The 16,407-nt window shown below is 43.1% G+C and overlaps 2 protein-coding genes across 6 annotated transcripts in view; one reads left to right on the forward strand and one right to left on the reverse strand.

The window, feature by feature from the left end:
* BLOC1S6 (biogenesis of lysosomal organelles complex 1 subunit 6) overlaps positions 1–16,407 on the reverse strand; it is a 130,539-nt gene that overhangs the window by 69,736 nt on the left and 44,396 nt on the right. The gene's annotated exons all lie outside the window — the stretch shown is intronic.
* Positions 11,016–16,407, forward strand: part of SLC30A4 (solute carrier family 30 member 4) — a 29,521-nt gene continuing 24,129 nt past the window's right edge. For all 4 annotated transcript variants that reach the window (XM_060618652.2, XM_060618653.2, XM_078448579.1 and 1 more), the window contains exon 1: positions 11,016–11,406. In XM_060618652.2, the coding sequence (XP_060474635.1) occupies positions 11,016–11,406 (391 nt within the window). The remainder of the gene's footprint in view (positions 11,407–16,407) is intronic.

Raw genomic sequence — 16,407 nt, forward strand, 5'->3', positions numbered from 1 at the left:
GGTGGCTCAGTAGGTTAAGTGTCTAGTTCAAGCCCCACATCCGACTCTGTGCCAATGGTGGGGAGCCTGCTTGAGATTCTGTCTCCCTCTCTCTCTGCCCCTCCTGCTTGCTCTCTCTCTCTCAAAAACAAACAAACAAACAAACTTAAAAAAATAGACATATTGGTTGGATGGATGGATGATGAGTGGTTTTAAGCGAAAGGGTAATACTTTAAAACCCACATGAGTTCTGATGGAACTTTGCTATGACACTGAGGATCCATTAGCCAAAATGGGCAACTAGTCATCATAGCTGGCTGTTCACTCGGGAGGTTACAAGAGTGAAAATGTGATACACGTGCCCTTCCCAGCACCACCAGCTACCAAGCATAAGAAGGGAAGAAAATGTCAGGATGGAAAGATGATGGGCACTGGGCTGGGGGAAACCTGAATGCAAACCTTGAGTCCACCATCTTCTAATAATGTGGCTTTCAATAAATTATTTAAAAGACTTCATTTATCCTTGGGTGCCTGCGTAGTTCAGTAGGTTAAGTATCCGGCTGTTGAATCTGGCTCGGGTCATGATCTCAGGGTCATGGGACAGAGCCCCGCATGGGGCTCTGTGCTGGGCATACAGTCTGCTTGAGAGTCTCTCTCTCTCTCTCTCTCTCTCTCTCTGTCTCTCTCTCTCTTGTGTTCCTGCCCCTCCCCCTACTCTGCTCTCATACACACACACACTCTCTCTCAAAAAAAATTTCATTTATCCCATGTATAAAATGGGGATAATAGTATCCACTATGCAAGGCTGTTATAAGGATTAAATTAAATGATGTATTTAATTAAAGTTCCTAGCACAGTGCTTAACACATTTTGGGCTCAAAATCTTGTAATTTTTATGACATGATAATTATTATCATTAAGAAATCTCTGGAGAGAACCTAGGAAGTTATGGTTTATTTGTGAAATAGGCATGGTAAACACTTAAAGTTAACTTTAGACAAAGATGGTCAAATGGTATCTGTAAAAAGAAAAATTAATTTACTTAATTTTTGAGGAAGTAAATAGTGTGTAGGTAAAAGGGAAATGCTTTATATTTTCTACCTTAACACCTTAAAAAACCTTTGACAGATTTCCAAAGGAGAGGCTGAAATAAAAGTCACATAAGATTGGAATGTTTTGTGAGGCCATAAGGAACTAAGCAAACATAAGCAAACATAAGGAAGCAAAAACAATGGGTGCAGCCTGTTGATTCCAGCCAGGGGAGGGAACTAGAGGGCCCAAGTGACAGGTCTTAGAAAGGCAGCAGATATATGAAGGGTGTACTCATCATATTTCTAATTCTGGGTTTCTCAAAGGAAACAGTGCAGTTCTCTTCAGGCAGGTGGAGTCCTATGCACTTGGGATATCTGAGCAAGTGGTAGTTGGACATCAGACAACCATAGAGTTGACAGCAATGAGAGGAAGTGGGGAAGGAGCCTAACATTAATCTAACAGTGACTGGAGCAAGCCATGTGCCAGTTACATCTTCTCATTTAAGTCACCACAACCCACTGATAGTAACTATTGTCTCCATTTGGCAGAGAAGGAAACTGAAGCTCAAAGAGATCTTAAAATTCAAGGTCTCTCTGCTAGTAAGGGGAGGGAGCTATTAGAGACAACAATGCCCAGCCAATAAGCTGAGGTCTGCTGTGGATCTGGTTCCTCTGTTCAACAAATGCTTTATTGAGCACCTACTGCGTGCCAGGCACAGGGTCAGGTGCAGGAGATATGAGCAAAGATAGACAGCCCCCAGTCTCATGGAGCATAAAGCCTAACAAGGGAGTGAGAAGCAGCCACTAGTCAAATAATGCCACTAATGAAGATAAATTTACAAAGTGAGACATGAGCATATGTAACAAATGGACTTGTCTAGACTTGGGGTGGGATGGATGCCATGGGGGAGAGTGGCTCTAGACTTTATCTAGAATTGAGTAGGTAAAGGAGTGCTGAAAAAAACCATGCCATATAAGGCAACTGCAATTACAATGTATATCACTTATGTGTATAAGTGATCAGGAGGAGGGAATGAGCAGTGAAATCTCGAACAACACTTCTAACTAGTGATGAGTCTAGATCATGGCCAGCAAACTACAGCCCACAAGCCAAATCCAGCCTACACCTATTTTTGTGCATCCCTTGAGCTAAGAATGGCTTCTCCATTTTTAAATGGTTGAACAAAATCAAAAGAAGACTAATATTTTGTGGCAGGTGAAAAGTATACGAAATTCACATTTCAGTGTCCAGTGTTTTATGGGAACATAGCCATACTCATTTGCTTATTATCACCTACGGCTGCTTTCACAAGGGCAGAAATGAGCAAATTCGACCAGCACCAAGGTATTGCTGCAAACCGGAAATTATTTATTATCTGGCCCTTTATAGAAAAAGTTTGCCAATCCTTGGGCTAGTCAGAAGAGCCTATAAATCTGACTCTGTGGTCAGACAACTGACAAGTGAGCTTTAGTGGGAACAAGTGCAAAGTAATGCACTTTGGGATAAAAATATCCCGACTATTTATAAAATGAAGACAGGGCTCTGAGCTGCGAGGTCACAACTCAGAACTAAGCACAACTGGGAGAACTAAAGGCAGTAACAGTAATACTAAGTGATAAAAATCAGCACGCCATGGATGGAGGTGGTTATCTGAAGACTTTACCAGATGGGGGCCTGGGGAATGATTTCAGAAAGACTAAACTAAAATTGAACCAAGAAGAAAGGCTATATTATTTTCACTTTCGCTCGAAAGTTATATATAGATATCAACAGTCTGCATGGAATCTGGGGGGGGGGGGAATTAGTAATAAAGAATTAGAATTTATGCTGTATACACAGGACTAATCAGGGGTGGGTTATCATCTAGACTTTGTCTTATCCAATTCTATAGCTCCAGTGTCTACTTTAGTGACTGGCATATGATAAATACTCAAATAACATTTGTGGAAGGGAAGAAAGAAAGAGAAGAAGGAAAGAGGAAAGGGAAGGAAGGGCACCTGAGTGGCTCAGTTGGTTAAGTGTCCAACTTTGGCTCAGGTCATGATCTTGCCATCTGCCAGTTTGAGCCCCACATCCGGCTCTCTGCTGTCAGTGCTGCCTGCTTCAGGTCCTCTGTGCCCCTCTCTCTCTGCCCCTCCCCCACTCATGCACATGTGTGTGTATGTGCACTCTCTCTCAAAAATAAACTTTTTTAAGTTTAAAAACAAAAGGGAGGGAAGAAAGAAGGGAAGGAGAGGAGGAAAGAGGGAAAGAAGGAGGAAAATTGGGCAGAATCCATTGGGTTTGAAAGCTGAATGGCAGTTAGCCAGACACTGAGAAGGAAGAAGAACACCCCAGCAGGGAAAAAGGAACACAAAAGGCCAGGAGAGGCCATGAGGCCTGTAAATGATGTCACTGAAACCCCCCAGCCACCTTTGTTCTAGCTGTAAGGTAACTTGGTTTCTCATATTCACTGGTCCTGTGAAGAGGGCATCCAGGGCAGTAAGAGAGTTGAACCCCAGGATAATTAAGCAATCAACCACACAGTAATTTACTCAGTCTCTTGGGGCAGTCTGGCGTACACTGACTTCCCCAGCCTCACCCTCAGGCAGAGTTCCACACCTGCAAAGTTACAGAACTGACTTGGGATCTCCGCGGCTCTAACAGGGTCATGGTACCTTGGGGGTCCTATCTGAGGTGGTTGGCCTCCCTCTCAGACACCTTTGACCTCTTCCATTTCACTGTAACAGGAGTCACATCCTGAGAATTCCCTGAGAACACCCAGCCCAGTGTGCTGCAGGACCCAACAGGAACAAGGTGTCTTGCCCAGGTAAGATACTCTCCCTGCCCAGCAATATCACGGTTACAGAATCTATTCTTGCTACAAGGTAAACTCATCCCAGTAAACTGTGGTCTCAGGTCTTGGAAATACCCTCCATCCCGAGTAAATCAGGACAGCTGGTTGCCTGCCAGACCGGTTCCTCATTTACAATGGGCTTCTTACCCTACTGTTCCCCAGACTTCACCTGGACCTGCTCCAGAGTTTCTGCTACCTTAAGCCCACTGTAGAGGCAGCTTTTAGGCAACATGCCTGAGCAATGGAAACCTCAGTAAGGTAAAAGGGCCCACAGTGACCACCAGGCTAAATGCAAATAGGCCCATTAGGTGACCCGCCTCAAAATAGCCTTAAGACCTAGTTGACAACTGAGCTACTTACAATGGGGCACAGGTACCAAAAAAAGGTACCAAAATTCCACACATTCTCATACCTCCCCACCTTCCCCCCTTAACTACACCCCACCCCCCCCACCCACAGCCCCCTACCAAACAGTCTCTCCTTTGCTGTCCTGCCTGTAGCTCCCTTGCGGTGTATTTAATAAACTTCTATCTCCTTTGTTCTGCCCAGGGTGAATTCTTTCACCACCCACATCACAGGCCTCCACCCAAATGGGTTGCCCCACACCCACACTCAGAATATTCAGAGTAGCTCCTTCTTGGGGTGTAGGAGGGAAGCTCACAGCGCGGGCTGGGTGGGTCACTGGGAACAGGATTAAGATCAGAGACTGGGAAACTGAGAAGGGTTCCCAAGGAACCTCAGCTGCTGGAGAGTTGGTTGTTAAGACACCTGTCTTTCGTCTGTGTCTATTTGTTTCTGTGCATACAATGGATTAGACAGTATCTAGTATCAGGAAAAACTCTCATTCTCATCCTTTGTAGTATTTTGAGGTGAGGAAGGCCTACTAATGGGAAGACTGCATTAAAGCCTATTTGTAAGTGAGTAGAATGTGAGTTACTAAAATATAAATAACAAAGAGGAGAGTAAAACTTGGTTGATCAGTATAAAACAGCTGTAATAATTACAGTAATTTATACCTAATTACCATATGGCATAGTGATTATGAGGCATTACCCGGTCATGTAAAACATACACCAAGATCTTTGTGATTAGGGTACTAACTTCTGCTCATTCAAGCATGCTCCTATCTATAGTCATTTTAAAACCATTAGAGGTCATTTAGGTTGGCTTGGTCTTGGGTTTTTTGCTTCAGGGAGTACAAGTTAAACAACAGGTGAATTTGTTACATTTGATTCTGGGAAGATCCATATAAAAAAATAATTAATGCCATCTTTATTTGTAAAGGAATTCTGGGAAAAACTCAAAGCACTTTGCAGATTTTAATCTAATTAATCCTCACAATAACCCTGGGAGGGAGTTTTTATACAATGGCCTTCATTGTTTAAAGCCACCAGTTCTAAGAGGTCACAAGAGTCACTTTGTCCGCATTTGCTTCTCTGTCTTGGTTTAATTCATAAATGTTATAATGTTCTCTGAAATAAGTCTACTATAAGTATAAACTGAGTATTAGTGTTTTAATCATCTCCAATCAGTATGAGACAGATTAATCTCACCACTAAGAATTTCTTAGAAATTAAACATCAGTTTCAAGAAATACAAATGTTTTTTAGAGGGGAATTTAAAGTTATGAATGAACTATGATTAAAATATTTTTTTTCTTTCTTTCTTTTTTCTTTTTTTCTTTTTTTAATGTTTATTTATTTTGAGAGAGAGCACGAACTAGGGAGAGGCAGAGAGAGAGAGAGAGGAAGAAAATCCCAAGCAGGTTTGACGCTGTGAGTGTCGAACCCAATGGAGGGCTCGATCCCATGAACCACAAGATCATGACCTGAGCCAAAATCCAGAGCAGATGCTTAACTGACTGAGGCACCCAGGTGCCCCAGATGGTATGGTTTTTAATAGCTCTCTCTAGTAAAGTAAGTAAGGGAATGTTTTCACATGCAAAATTTCATTGGATTCTTACAGTGTTCCTGTGACAGAGGTAGGACAAATACTATTTTCCACTTTTACAGCCAAGAAAATGAGTTCAGCAACAGTATGGTGCTGGGGATCACTGTGAAAGGATGGCAAAATTAGAGGCTGAAGGAACTTCTCTTGTCTGTGATGGATTCCTAAAGCATGTCCAAAATCAGCGTTCCACCCTCACCTTCAAGCTGTTACCTCCAGACTCCAGGGCGGGTGTGCTTATGTCTTAAACCCATCCCAGCTCCTATTCCCTCTAATTTTAGCCAGATATGGTTAGAGAAATTCACAGGTACATTTCCTTTAAAAAGTAAGGAAAGACAAAACAAAGGTATGAAAACAATGAACTTGATTGAGTGTTTTAGCTCACAGGTTGGTTTTCCTGACAGATACATGGGTGTGGCCCAGAGACCCTCTCCTTTATCTACTCACTGTCCAAGAAGGCAACTTGCCTGTCCTTGGGCAATTCTCTTACCTACTTTGCATCCTTCTCTTCCCCTGGAGGAGGGGTTTAACTGACTCTCCAGCCACTCTGTTAGCATAGCACTCCATAGAAAGAAGAAATTATTATACTCTCCATAGTTGTGTATCACATCACTAGCCCTTGTCCATTTGTATCTGATAGCTTTCAACCCCTCCTGAAAAAGATAAGGAGTCACATTCCAAATGCATCCTTTGGAAATGTTCTACAATCATCTATTCCAATGGAGAAAGGAATTCTCAGGTTGGGAATATGCAACATGTGAGCCTGTCAAGTAAGTGGCACCTTTCCCCATACCTCGATTTTTAAACACTTTTCCACTTTTTTCCTTTCCTTTCCAAGAAGGATTTCACAGGGTGATGTTGAAGTCTCAAGGTGCTGGCAAGTCTTTGATATATGGAACAGGGATTTCTCCCAGCACACCTGAAGGAGTCTAGGTGCTTTTCTGCACATCATTCCATTTGTGTGTGAAACTGAGAGGACAGTGCAGGCTAGTGTTTGAGAGCTTGAGCTCTGAAACCAAACTGATCTGGAATTGAACTCCTGCTCTGTTTTTTAGCTGCATAACTCCAGTCAATTTACTTCACTTCCCTGAGACTCCACGTCTTCATCTACTTAAAAAAATATGAGCTGTCATCGATTGAGCACTTACTATGTGCTAGAAACTACATATGCTATGTTTTGCATGCTTTACATGCATCATCTCATTGAATCCTCACCACAGCCTTGTGAAGTGGGTACTCTTATCATCCCCATTTTATATGTAAGAAAATTGAAGCACAGATTGGTTAGTTTTCCAGAGACGATATAACTAAATGGTAAAACCAGGATACAAATACGGTCAGACTTTAAGACCCATGCTTTGAATTCTTAACTTCCCCTCTAATGGAAATCAGGTCCCCTGCAGAGGTGCTTGGTGCATAAACAAGCCCCAAGTAAATGTTAGCTGTGGTATTATTTTCAGCATTGTCATTTGTCCCAAGAGATATCTGGGCCACAAAACAGGTTTTGACAAAGGATATTTGGGGGCTATTCTCGTTGACTGCTGGAGTGTGTGTCTTGCAAATGTCAGACTTCTGGTATTACCTAAACAGTTTGTGTGTTAGGAGTTACCTGGGTAAGAAATAGGATAAATGGTTGGCAACTTTTTCTATTTGCCCATGCAAAAAAGTTCTTCAACTGGAAAGAAGTATTAAGTCTCTTATAAAAGAATGGCATGGTGAGCAATAGCTAGCTGAATTGCAGGCAGTACCCAGATTATAAATGGATTATTTTTCAAAAGTTCATTTGTCTGTTGTTATAAATTCTGAATACATAGAAATAAGGTTGCAAATTCCAAGACTATTCACAGAAGTCTATTTATTTAGCCCATTTTAAAGTTCAGTGATAGAAATCATGCCACTAGCCCAAGGACAGGCCTAGGAACAAGGGCGCGCGTGATAAAAGAATAAGAAAAGTGTCTTTCCTGGTACAGAGCAAAGTTGAGATTGAGTATATTCATTATCTATTGCTGTGTAACGAATTATCCCCAAACTTACCATACTAAAACAATGAACATTATTATCTCAGTCTCTGTGGGTCATCTGGGAGTGGCTTAGATGGGAGCTTCTGCTCAGGATCTCTCATGGGGTTTCAGTCAACATCTCCTGGGCTACAAACATCTGAAGGTTTAACTAGGGTGGAGGACCTGCTTCCAATCCGGCTCATTCACATCGCTGCTGGCAGGAGGTCTCCAATCTCATCACATGGGCCTTTCCTTGGGGCTGCTTGAGTTCCTCGTGACATGGTAACTCTGGCTTCTCCCAGTGCAAGTGATCCAAGAGAGAACAAGCAGGCAACTACAGTGCCTCTAATGACCTAGTCTTTTAAGTCATCTACTGTCACTTATGTCACATTCTATTCCTGGTAAGCCATTATGCTATTCAATAAGAGCAGCTCACATTCACTGGGAGGGAGATTAAGCTCTACCTCTGGATGGGACAAGTATCTGAATTTGTGAACATACATTAAAATCACTATATGGTTTTTGTTATCCACCCATCACTCTGTCCAGATACCCAGCGATACAAAATAGTAAAAATAAATGGGGACGCAGAACTGCACCCCTTCCCAACAAAGCTTACCGTAAGTACCCAAAACAATCCATGCTCCTGCCTCAACTTTCCTTGAAAACATCTATCCCCTTTCATTGGATGGAATCCTATTTGAAGAACTCATACTAAAGAGAGAGCAATCACACTCCTGACATAGTTGCTTTGTTCATTTATCTTTCTCATTAGCAGAATTTCAAGCAGTATAACAAATGAAAAACCACTAACCTACTCCGAAATTGGATGGATTAAGGTATTTGGGGTTAGGAAAGCTCTACTCACTAAGCACTCTCCCTTCAGCTGATAATGAACTGAGGGCCCTGATTATTGAATAATTTCCTAGGCAAGACTTCCCTCCCGGGTCTTGGGAACCATGGGATCTCTGATCCAGGTTTCCTAACCTGACTCCCATGGCTGCAGCTCTGTGGGGATATGGTGGGCATTCAAAAGTGAAAGGATTGCTGGGGAGTTCAAAGGCAGTTGGTGCTCTTGCATCAAAGGCATGCAAGATTCGAAAGTGCGTTCTAAGTCTTCAGAGGAAAATGATGTTCCATGTGACTTTTATTGCAGATTTTGTAACTTGAAATTTGGCAATCCATGTAGACTACTATCCAAATATGACATCCATTAACACAGGATAAATAGAGGAGTTTGCACTACAAGTCAACTCTGAGTGGAAGCTAGGGGGTTGATCTATGAGTTCTCCTGACAGTGTTGCTGTTTTAAATCTTACTTGAGTCTTAAACCCATTTAGAACATGATGAAAGCTAGGGGACTTGACTCAAGAAAACCCATATAAGCCACAATATTTTGCACATGAATTTAAGGCTTCCAGAAGCCCCTAAAACCCATTCAAGGGCTCTGGATTAAGAATCTCTTAGACTTTCAAGGGAGAAGAGGAGTGGGGAGGCCTATTGCCATTCTATTCTGCTATTATTTTTTAAAGTTTATTTATTTGAGAGAGAGAGAGAGAGTGAGACAGAGGGACAGAGCATGAGCAGGAGGGGCAGAGAGAGGGAGACACAGAATCCAAAGCAGCTCCAGGCTCAGAGCTGTCAGCACACAGTCCAACACGGTCTGAAACTCCAACCAAGCTCATGACGTGAGCTGAAGTCAGGCTTAACCCACTGAGCCGCCCAGGCACCCCTCCATGTTACTATTAAAAGTTAAATCTTTAAAAAAAAAATTTTTTTAGATATTTATTTTTGAGAGAGAGAGAGAGAGAGAGAGAGAGAGAGAAAGAGAGCATGAGTGTGAGCAGGGGATGGGCAGAGACAGAGGGAGTCACAGAACCTGAAGCAGGCTCCAGGCTCAGCTGTCAGCACAGAGCCCTAAGCAGGGCTGGAACCCAGGAACCACGAGATCATCCGGGAGATCATGAGCTGAGCTGAAGTCAGACGCTTAACTGACTGAGCCACACCCAGACGCCCCAAAACTTAAATCTAAATCAGAAACTGCTTCTCAGAACTTCTTTTAAATTTGTGGTTGTTAACAGAACCAAAGGCCAAAACGAACACCCCTACTAGATTTTCTGCTTGGGTTTAGTCTATGTTATATGGAGGGAGAAGGGACACTAAGCGAACACACAGGATAACACATACTTGCTGAAAAGCAATAGTAAATATAAAGCAGGCCATAGAACTGCTGACCATAAGCTTTGCTTGCCCTCTCACCCGTGCAGCAAATTTTGTCAACTTGCCAGAGAAGCAGCAACTCGAAGAAAGAAAGCTGCATAGTTGCTCACTTAGCAAGAAAGCACAAATTCGTTTTCTGCCCAGGATCCGCAACCGAGATCCTGCCCCGAGATTCCTGAGGCCCTCTAGGGTGGAGCGACCTCCCGCAGCAACGCCCAGCCCCAGGCGGGCGGGACCTTTCGAATCTACCCACTTGGACCGCAGGCCCCGGCTCCATCCGCTAGCGCCTCTCCGCCTGGGGAGGCGACAGTGCGGCACCAGAGACTGGGGCTTCCCTGTGAGTGCCCCTCGGGCAGAGCCGGGCGCGCGGGGCTCCGCAGCCGAGACTGGGGCAACGGGCGGGAGGCGGAGGACTGGATGCGGCACGAGCCCCTGCCCCGCCCCTTTGCGGGCGCCGCAGCCCTGCGCCGCGGGCCTGCGTGGGCTCGTGCGGACCCCTCCTTCGCGCTCCTCGCCTGCGGCCGCTGCGGCGCACGCGCGCGGCCTCGCGCAGGGAGGGGAGAGGCGGCGGCCCCCGGCGGCCGGCCCCGAACCTGTCAGACTCGGGAAGCCGGCCTGGAGTTGCGGGCGCGGCAGGCGCGAGGACGGCCCCGCTCCCCGCCCGGCCCCGGGCCGAGCTGCGCGAGTCGGCCCCGCCGAGCCGGCCGGCCGGCCGGGGGCGGGGAGATGAGCGGCGGCCCCGCGGCAGCGCCCCAGGTAGATGCGCCGCCCCCTCGCGGAGCCCCGGAGCCTCCGGGCCGGCCTGGCGCCCCTTGCCGCCCCGGGCTTCGGAACTTGTGGGCAGTATTGGGGCGCCTTTAATTTATAGCGTGTTTCGTGTTCCACAGGATGGGGAGGGACGCGCGGCAGTGCCATCGGGAACTGGCTCTCCGGTGAAGTAGGAGCCGCCGGCCGGCCGCCTGCACCGAGCCATTCCGCGCCGCGGCCGCTCAGCCTCTGCCATGGCCGGATCCGGCGCGTGGAAGCGTCTCAAATCTCTGCTACGGAAGGATGATGCGCCGCTGTTTTTAAATGACACCAGCGCCTTTGACTTCTCGGACGAGGTGGGGGACGAGGGGCTTTCTCGGTTTAACAAACTTCGAGTTGTGGTGGCCGATGATGGTTCTGAAATCCCAGAAAGGCCTGTTAACGGGGCGCACCCGGCCCTCCAGGCCGACGATGATTCCTTACTGGACCAGGACTTCCCTTTGACCAACAGTCAGCTGAGTCTGAAGGTGGACCCCTGTGACAACTGCAGCAGACAGCGAGAGTTACTGAAGCAGAGAAAGGTGAAAACCAGGTTGACCATTGCTGCCGTTCTTTACTTGCTTTTCATGATTGGAGAACTTGTAGGTGAGTTGTGTGGCCAACTCACTTTCCATTTACCTTGTCCGGAGGGTTGTTGTCAAGCTTTAGCTACACAGGATTTGAGGTTTAAACGTTCTTTTCAGGAAGTTTGTTATTTATCAGTATACCGATCTGGTGATATGGAAAGGCCACACGGTTCCAAAGTGCAGATCAACCTAAGTACAACATAAACTTTCAGAGATAACTGACATTTTCTTCCAGTTCTCCAAACACCGTGACATCTACTGTAAAGCTAAGGACATGAGCTTCATCGTATATCATTTAACTTCCTCTTTAAAAAAATTTTTAAAAATAATAATGGCCAGGTTAATTTTTGCAACCTTTAAAAATAGTAAATGACCTAGAATAACTTAGAATCATAAAATTATGAAGGTATGAAATGACCTTACTGAACACCTGCTTTACTTTCTTTTTCACACTTAAGGAATCTGAGGGCCCAAAAGAGGTTTAAATAAGTTGTGAGGACACTTAGCTGGTTAGTGAAAGAGCCACATCTACAGTCCCGGTCTCTTTTTTTTTTTTTTTTTTTTGTCTGCATGTGACTTCAGGGGTCTCTTCATACTCTTTCCTTTTGTATTTATAGCCAAGAGATTTTCAGAATTAGATACTACTAAGCTTTAAAGTTTTTCATTATAGTGAGGATCTGAAAGGAAACAGACGGCTCCCCCAGGGTTTATGAACTTGGTTTTTTCACTTTTTAATTACTCAAGTAATACATTCTCACTATAAAATACATTCTTAGAGATTAATTTCACAGTCACATTAGTGTAATTGCTAACTTCTCTTAGTGACAGTTTACAAAGTGACATAAAAGCAAGGATCTTATTCTGCCATGTTTCTTAACGAGGACCCATGATGAGAATAGAGGTGGCAGTCCAGATTAAGATGCTGGCTGGAGGTTATATGTGGGAAAATTATATACATTTCCTACCTCATTTTATACCTCCTCCCCAGTCCTCACTTCAGCCATGCTGGCCTTCTTTGTCCCTATGACTTACAAAGCTCTTTACTGTCCCTAAGGCCTTCAAACTAGCTGATCCCTCTACCTCAGTGGCTCGTAAACTTTTTTGATCTCACTATATAGTAAGAAATACACTTAACACTGTTCCCCGGGTGGGCATGCATGCATACATATGTAGGCATGTATGTACACACACACACACACACACACACATATTATATAGCATATATATGTATAATTAAGACAAAAGTCTCATTTCTTGTGATGCATTCTAATACTTTTTCAGTTATCCCCCAGCCCACTTAATTGATTTCATGTTCCACAAAATAGATCAGGGCTTGCAGTTTGAAAAACACTGCTTAACCTTGAGTGGCTTTTCCCAAATCTTCTCTTGACTGGTGTCTTGACATTCATATCTTACTCCAAAAGATACCTCTGAGAGACCTTTTGTGACTGACTAAAGTAAACATCTCCTCTCTCCTGTCCCCAACTTTAAAAGCCCAAAGCATGAGATTATCTTGTTTGTATATTCACTTGTTTAATATCTCTCTTCTGCTGAAATGTAAGCTGCGTTCTCAGCACCTAAAACAATGACTGGCACAGAGTTGACACTCAATAAATTTGTGTTGAATTAATTTTTATTGTGTTAGAGAATTATAAATGCTTAAGCTGTAAAGAAATTAAAAGGAGTTAAGCTGTAGCTGATAAGGCATGGCCTCAGCAGACTAAGATTCAATGACTTGCCCAAATTCACACAGCTAGAAAGTTGAGTCAGTCAGACTTAGTGATTCTTGAAGTTAATATTTAATATTTGAAATTAAAGTCACATTAATCACAATTTTCCCCCTTAAAATTATTTTACCTAAGTAAAAATTAAGATAAAATTGTTCTGACATACCATTTTTAAAATCTGTTATTTGGTAAATGTGGTTTTGTGAAAGCCACAATAAGTATTTTCTTTCAAATATTTATTTTCAAATAGAAAAATCTTTTGTTAATACAGAAATGCTAGTACTTAGGATAAGCATTAACAAATATGCAGAATATTAGGTAGAGTTAAATTGTATATAGTAGAGCATTTATTAAAGTGTATCAAAAACACTTAGAAATAACGTATCTTATATAGGAAGTATGGAATAATTTAAAAAATGAAGTAATTTAAAGATCTGAAAGAGAAGACTTGATTTTGAATCTTGGCATTGCACTAATTTGCTCTGAGACTTTAGACAGGTCTATTCTTCTTTCATTCAGCAAGTATTTTTTGAGTACTTAACTCTGTGCCAGGCACCGTATTATGTATTGTGGTATGCAATGCAGACAAAACTATTATAATCCCTACTGTTTGAAGCACTTAGTCTAATATAGGGCACAGATATTAAATACATAAGTAAATTTAAAATTCATATGGACTTAAGTGTTATGAAGAAACAAAATTAGGTAGTATAAGATATTGTAACCAAGGGGACATAGTTTATGTATGAGCCATATATAGTTAAACCAAAAAAAAAGAATGGTAGGAGTTATCCAAGCAAAAGGAGTAGAGGAGTTTTCCAAGTGAAGAGAACAGCATGTACAAAGGTCCTAAAAGCCTCCAATTTTTTAAAAGGACCTAAAAAGAAGGCAAGTTTGGCTCGAATATAGTAAGAAAAAAGGAAAAGAGACAGGAGCGCCAGGTCAGGTTGGTTCTTTTTTTTTTTTTTTTTTTTTTTTTTAAAGCTATCCATACTTTATTTTTTTTTTTTAACGTTTATTTATTTTTGAGACAGAGAGAGGCAGAGCATGAACAGGGGAGGGTCAGAGAGAGAGGGAGACACAGAATCGGAAGCAGGCTCCAGGCTCTGGGCCATCATCAGCCCAGAGCCCGACGCGGGGCTTGAACTCACGGACCGTGAGATCGTGACCTGAGCTGAAGTCGGACGCTTAACCGACTGAGCCACCCAGGCGCCCCGGTCAGGTTGGTTCTGATAGACCATGTTAAGAGTGCAGTTTGTTTTTTTTTTTTAAGTTTATTCAATTTTGAGAGAAAGAGAGAGTGAACAGGGGAGGAGCAGAGAGAGGGAGACAGTATCAGAAGCAGGCTCCAGGCTCTGAGCTGTCAGCACAGAGCCCGATGCGGGGCTCGAACTCACGAGTCGCGAGATCATGACCCGAGCTGAAGTCAGAAGCTTTACCGACTGAGCCACTCAGGTGCCCCAAGAGTGCAGTTTTTAATTATAAGTACAACGAAAAGCCAGTGGAGCCTTTTAAATGGAGAATGACATGATGGGATTTATCTTTTTAAAATACTGTTGTGGCTCTTATGTGGAGATGGATTGGAGAGTGCAAAAATGGAAGCAAGTAAACTATTGCAGGGGTCCAGACAAGAAATGATTATAGCTTGGATTAGTGTGGATGGAGAAAAATGAACTGGTTGAGAATCATTCTAGAGGTAACATTAACAAAACTTACTAATGGTTTAGATATGGGGATTAATGGGAGAGCAGCATCAGGAATGATTCTGAAGTTTATCATTTAAGCATCTGAGTGTAGGGAAATGTATGTCATGTATGAAGCAGGGAGGAAATACAGAGCAGGATATAGGCATCGGCTCAAGGGTTGTTTCAGACATGTTAATTATCAATTGTATGTAAAATAGCCAAGTAAAGATGTCTAGTGAGCTGTTACATATGAGTCAGTAGTCCAGAAGAGAGGTCAAGTTAAGAGATACAGTGTGTAATGCCATCAGAATGTGAAAAACCACCTAGAAAACCCAGGTTTTGGGGAACTCCAACTTTGGAAGTCAGGCAGAAGACAAACAGGTATTCCAGAATCTCAGAAAATAGAGTATTTCCAAGTGGAAATAAGTTGAAGCTGCTGAAAGGTCTAATAAGATGAGAACTAAAATATCCTTTGGATTTAGTAATGGTTATTGATTAACAACTGCATTTTTATTGGGAGTGAAAAAGCTTGAATGAATGAATGCAAACAGACTTCCAGATAAAGATAGCAAATGAACTCATGTATCTAAATGTATTTTCTCCTGAAGCCTCTCTTAAACTATAATAAAGGGAATTTTAAATACACACACACAAAAAACCGTATATCCATCCATATGTGTATGTGTATGTATATCCACAAAGATTGGGAAAAGTAGAGACAAGATAAATTTGGGAAACTAGAGATGGATGAAAGAAGTAACTGACTTAATAGACCCTAGGAAGCCAGCTCCTAAGCAAGCAGTTGGGGACAGCCAAGAAGCAACCTAATTCATCAGAATTCATCAGAAATACCTAGAGAATTTATTTGTAAGTTTGTTTATTTATTTATGTATATAGAGACAGCACGAGTTGAGGAGAGGCAGAGAGAGAAGGAGAGACAGAATTCCAAGCAGGCTCTACGCGGACAGCGTGGAACCTGATGCAGGGCCCATAAGATCGTGACCTGAACTGAAATCAAGAATTGGACACTTAACCAACTGAGCCACCCAGGTGCCCCACACCTAGAGAATTTATTAAATAAAACACAAATTGCTGGGGGAGAGTTTCTAATTTCGTAGGTCTGGGATAGGGCCTGAGAATTTGCTTTTCTAACAAGTTCCCAGGGGATGCTGATACTGCTGATCTAGGGACCATACTGAGAACTAACTACTGCACTTCAGAAGCCTCAGTAGGCCCAGAATTGTTTGCACCAGATACCCCTAGGAGTGTGGGTAAAGAGGAAGACTAAGGAAGCTAGTTAAACCCTGTTTAAGAGCCAGTCGGATATAATAATATAATTCCTATCCAGAGAAATAGATTATTTATCAACAAGAATAGGCTACGGCAGCTGGGTGGCTCTGTTGGTTGAGCGTCTGACTTCTGATCAGGTTACAATCTCACAGTCATGTGTTTGAACCCCACATCAGGCTCTCTGCTGTCAGCACAGAGCCCACTTGCGATCCTAAGTACCCCCCTCTCCCTACCCCTACCCCACTTTCACTGTCTCTCAAAACAAACTTAAAAAAAAAAAAGATTAGAAAAAAATGAGCTGTTGTAAAAAAGAAAATC

This window comes from Panthera onca, chromosome B3 (assembly GCF_046562875.1).
Source record: "Panthera onca isolate mPanOnc1 chromosome B3, mPanOnc1 haplotype 2, whole genome shotgun sequence".
NCBI lineage: Eukaryota > Metazoa > Chordata > Mammalia > Carnivora > Felidae > Panthera > Panthera onca.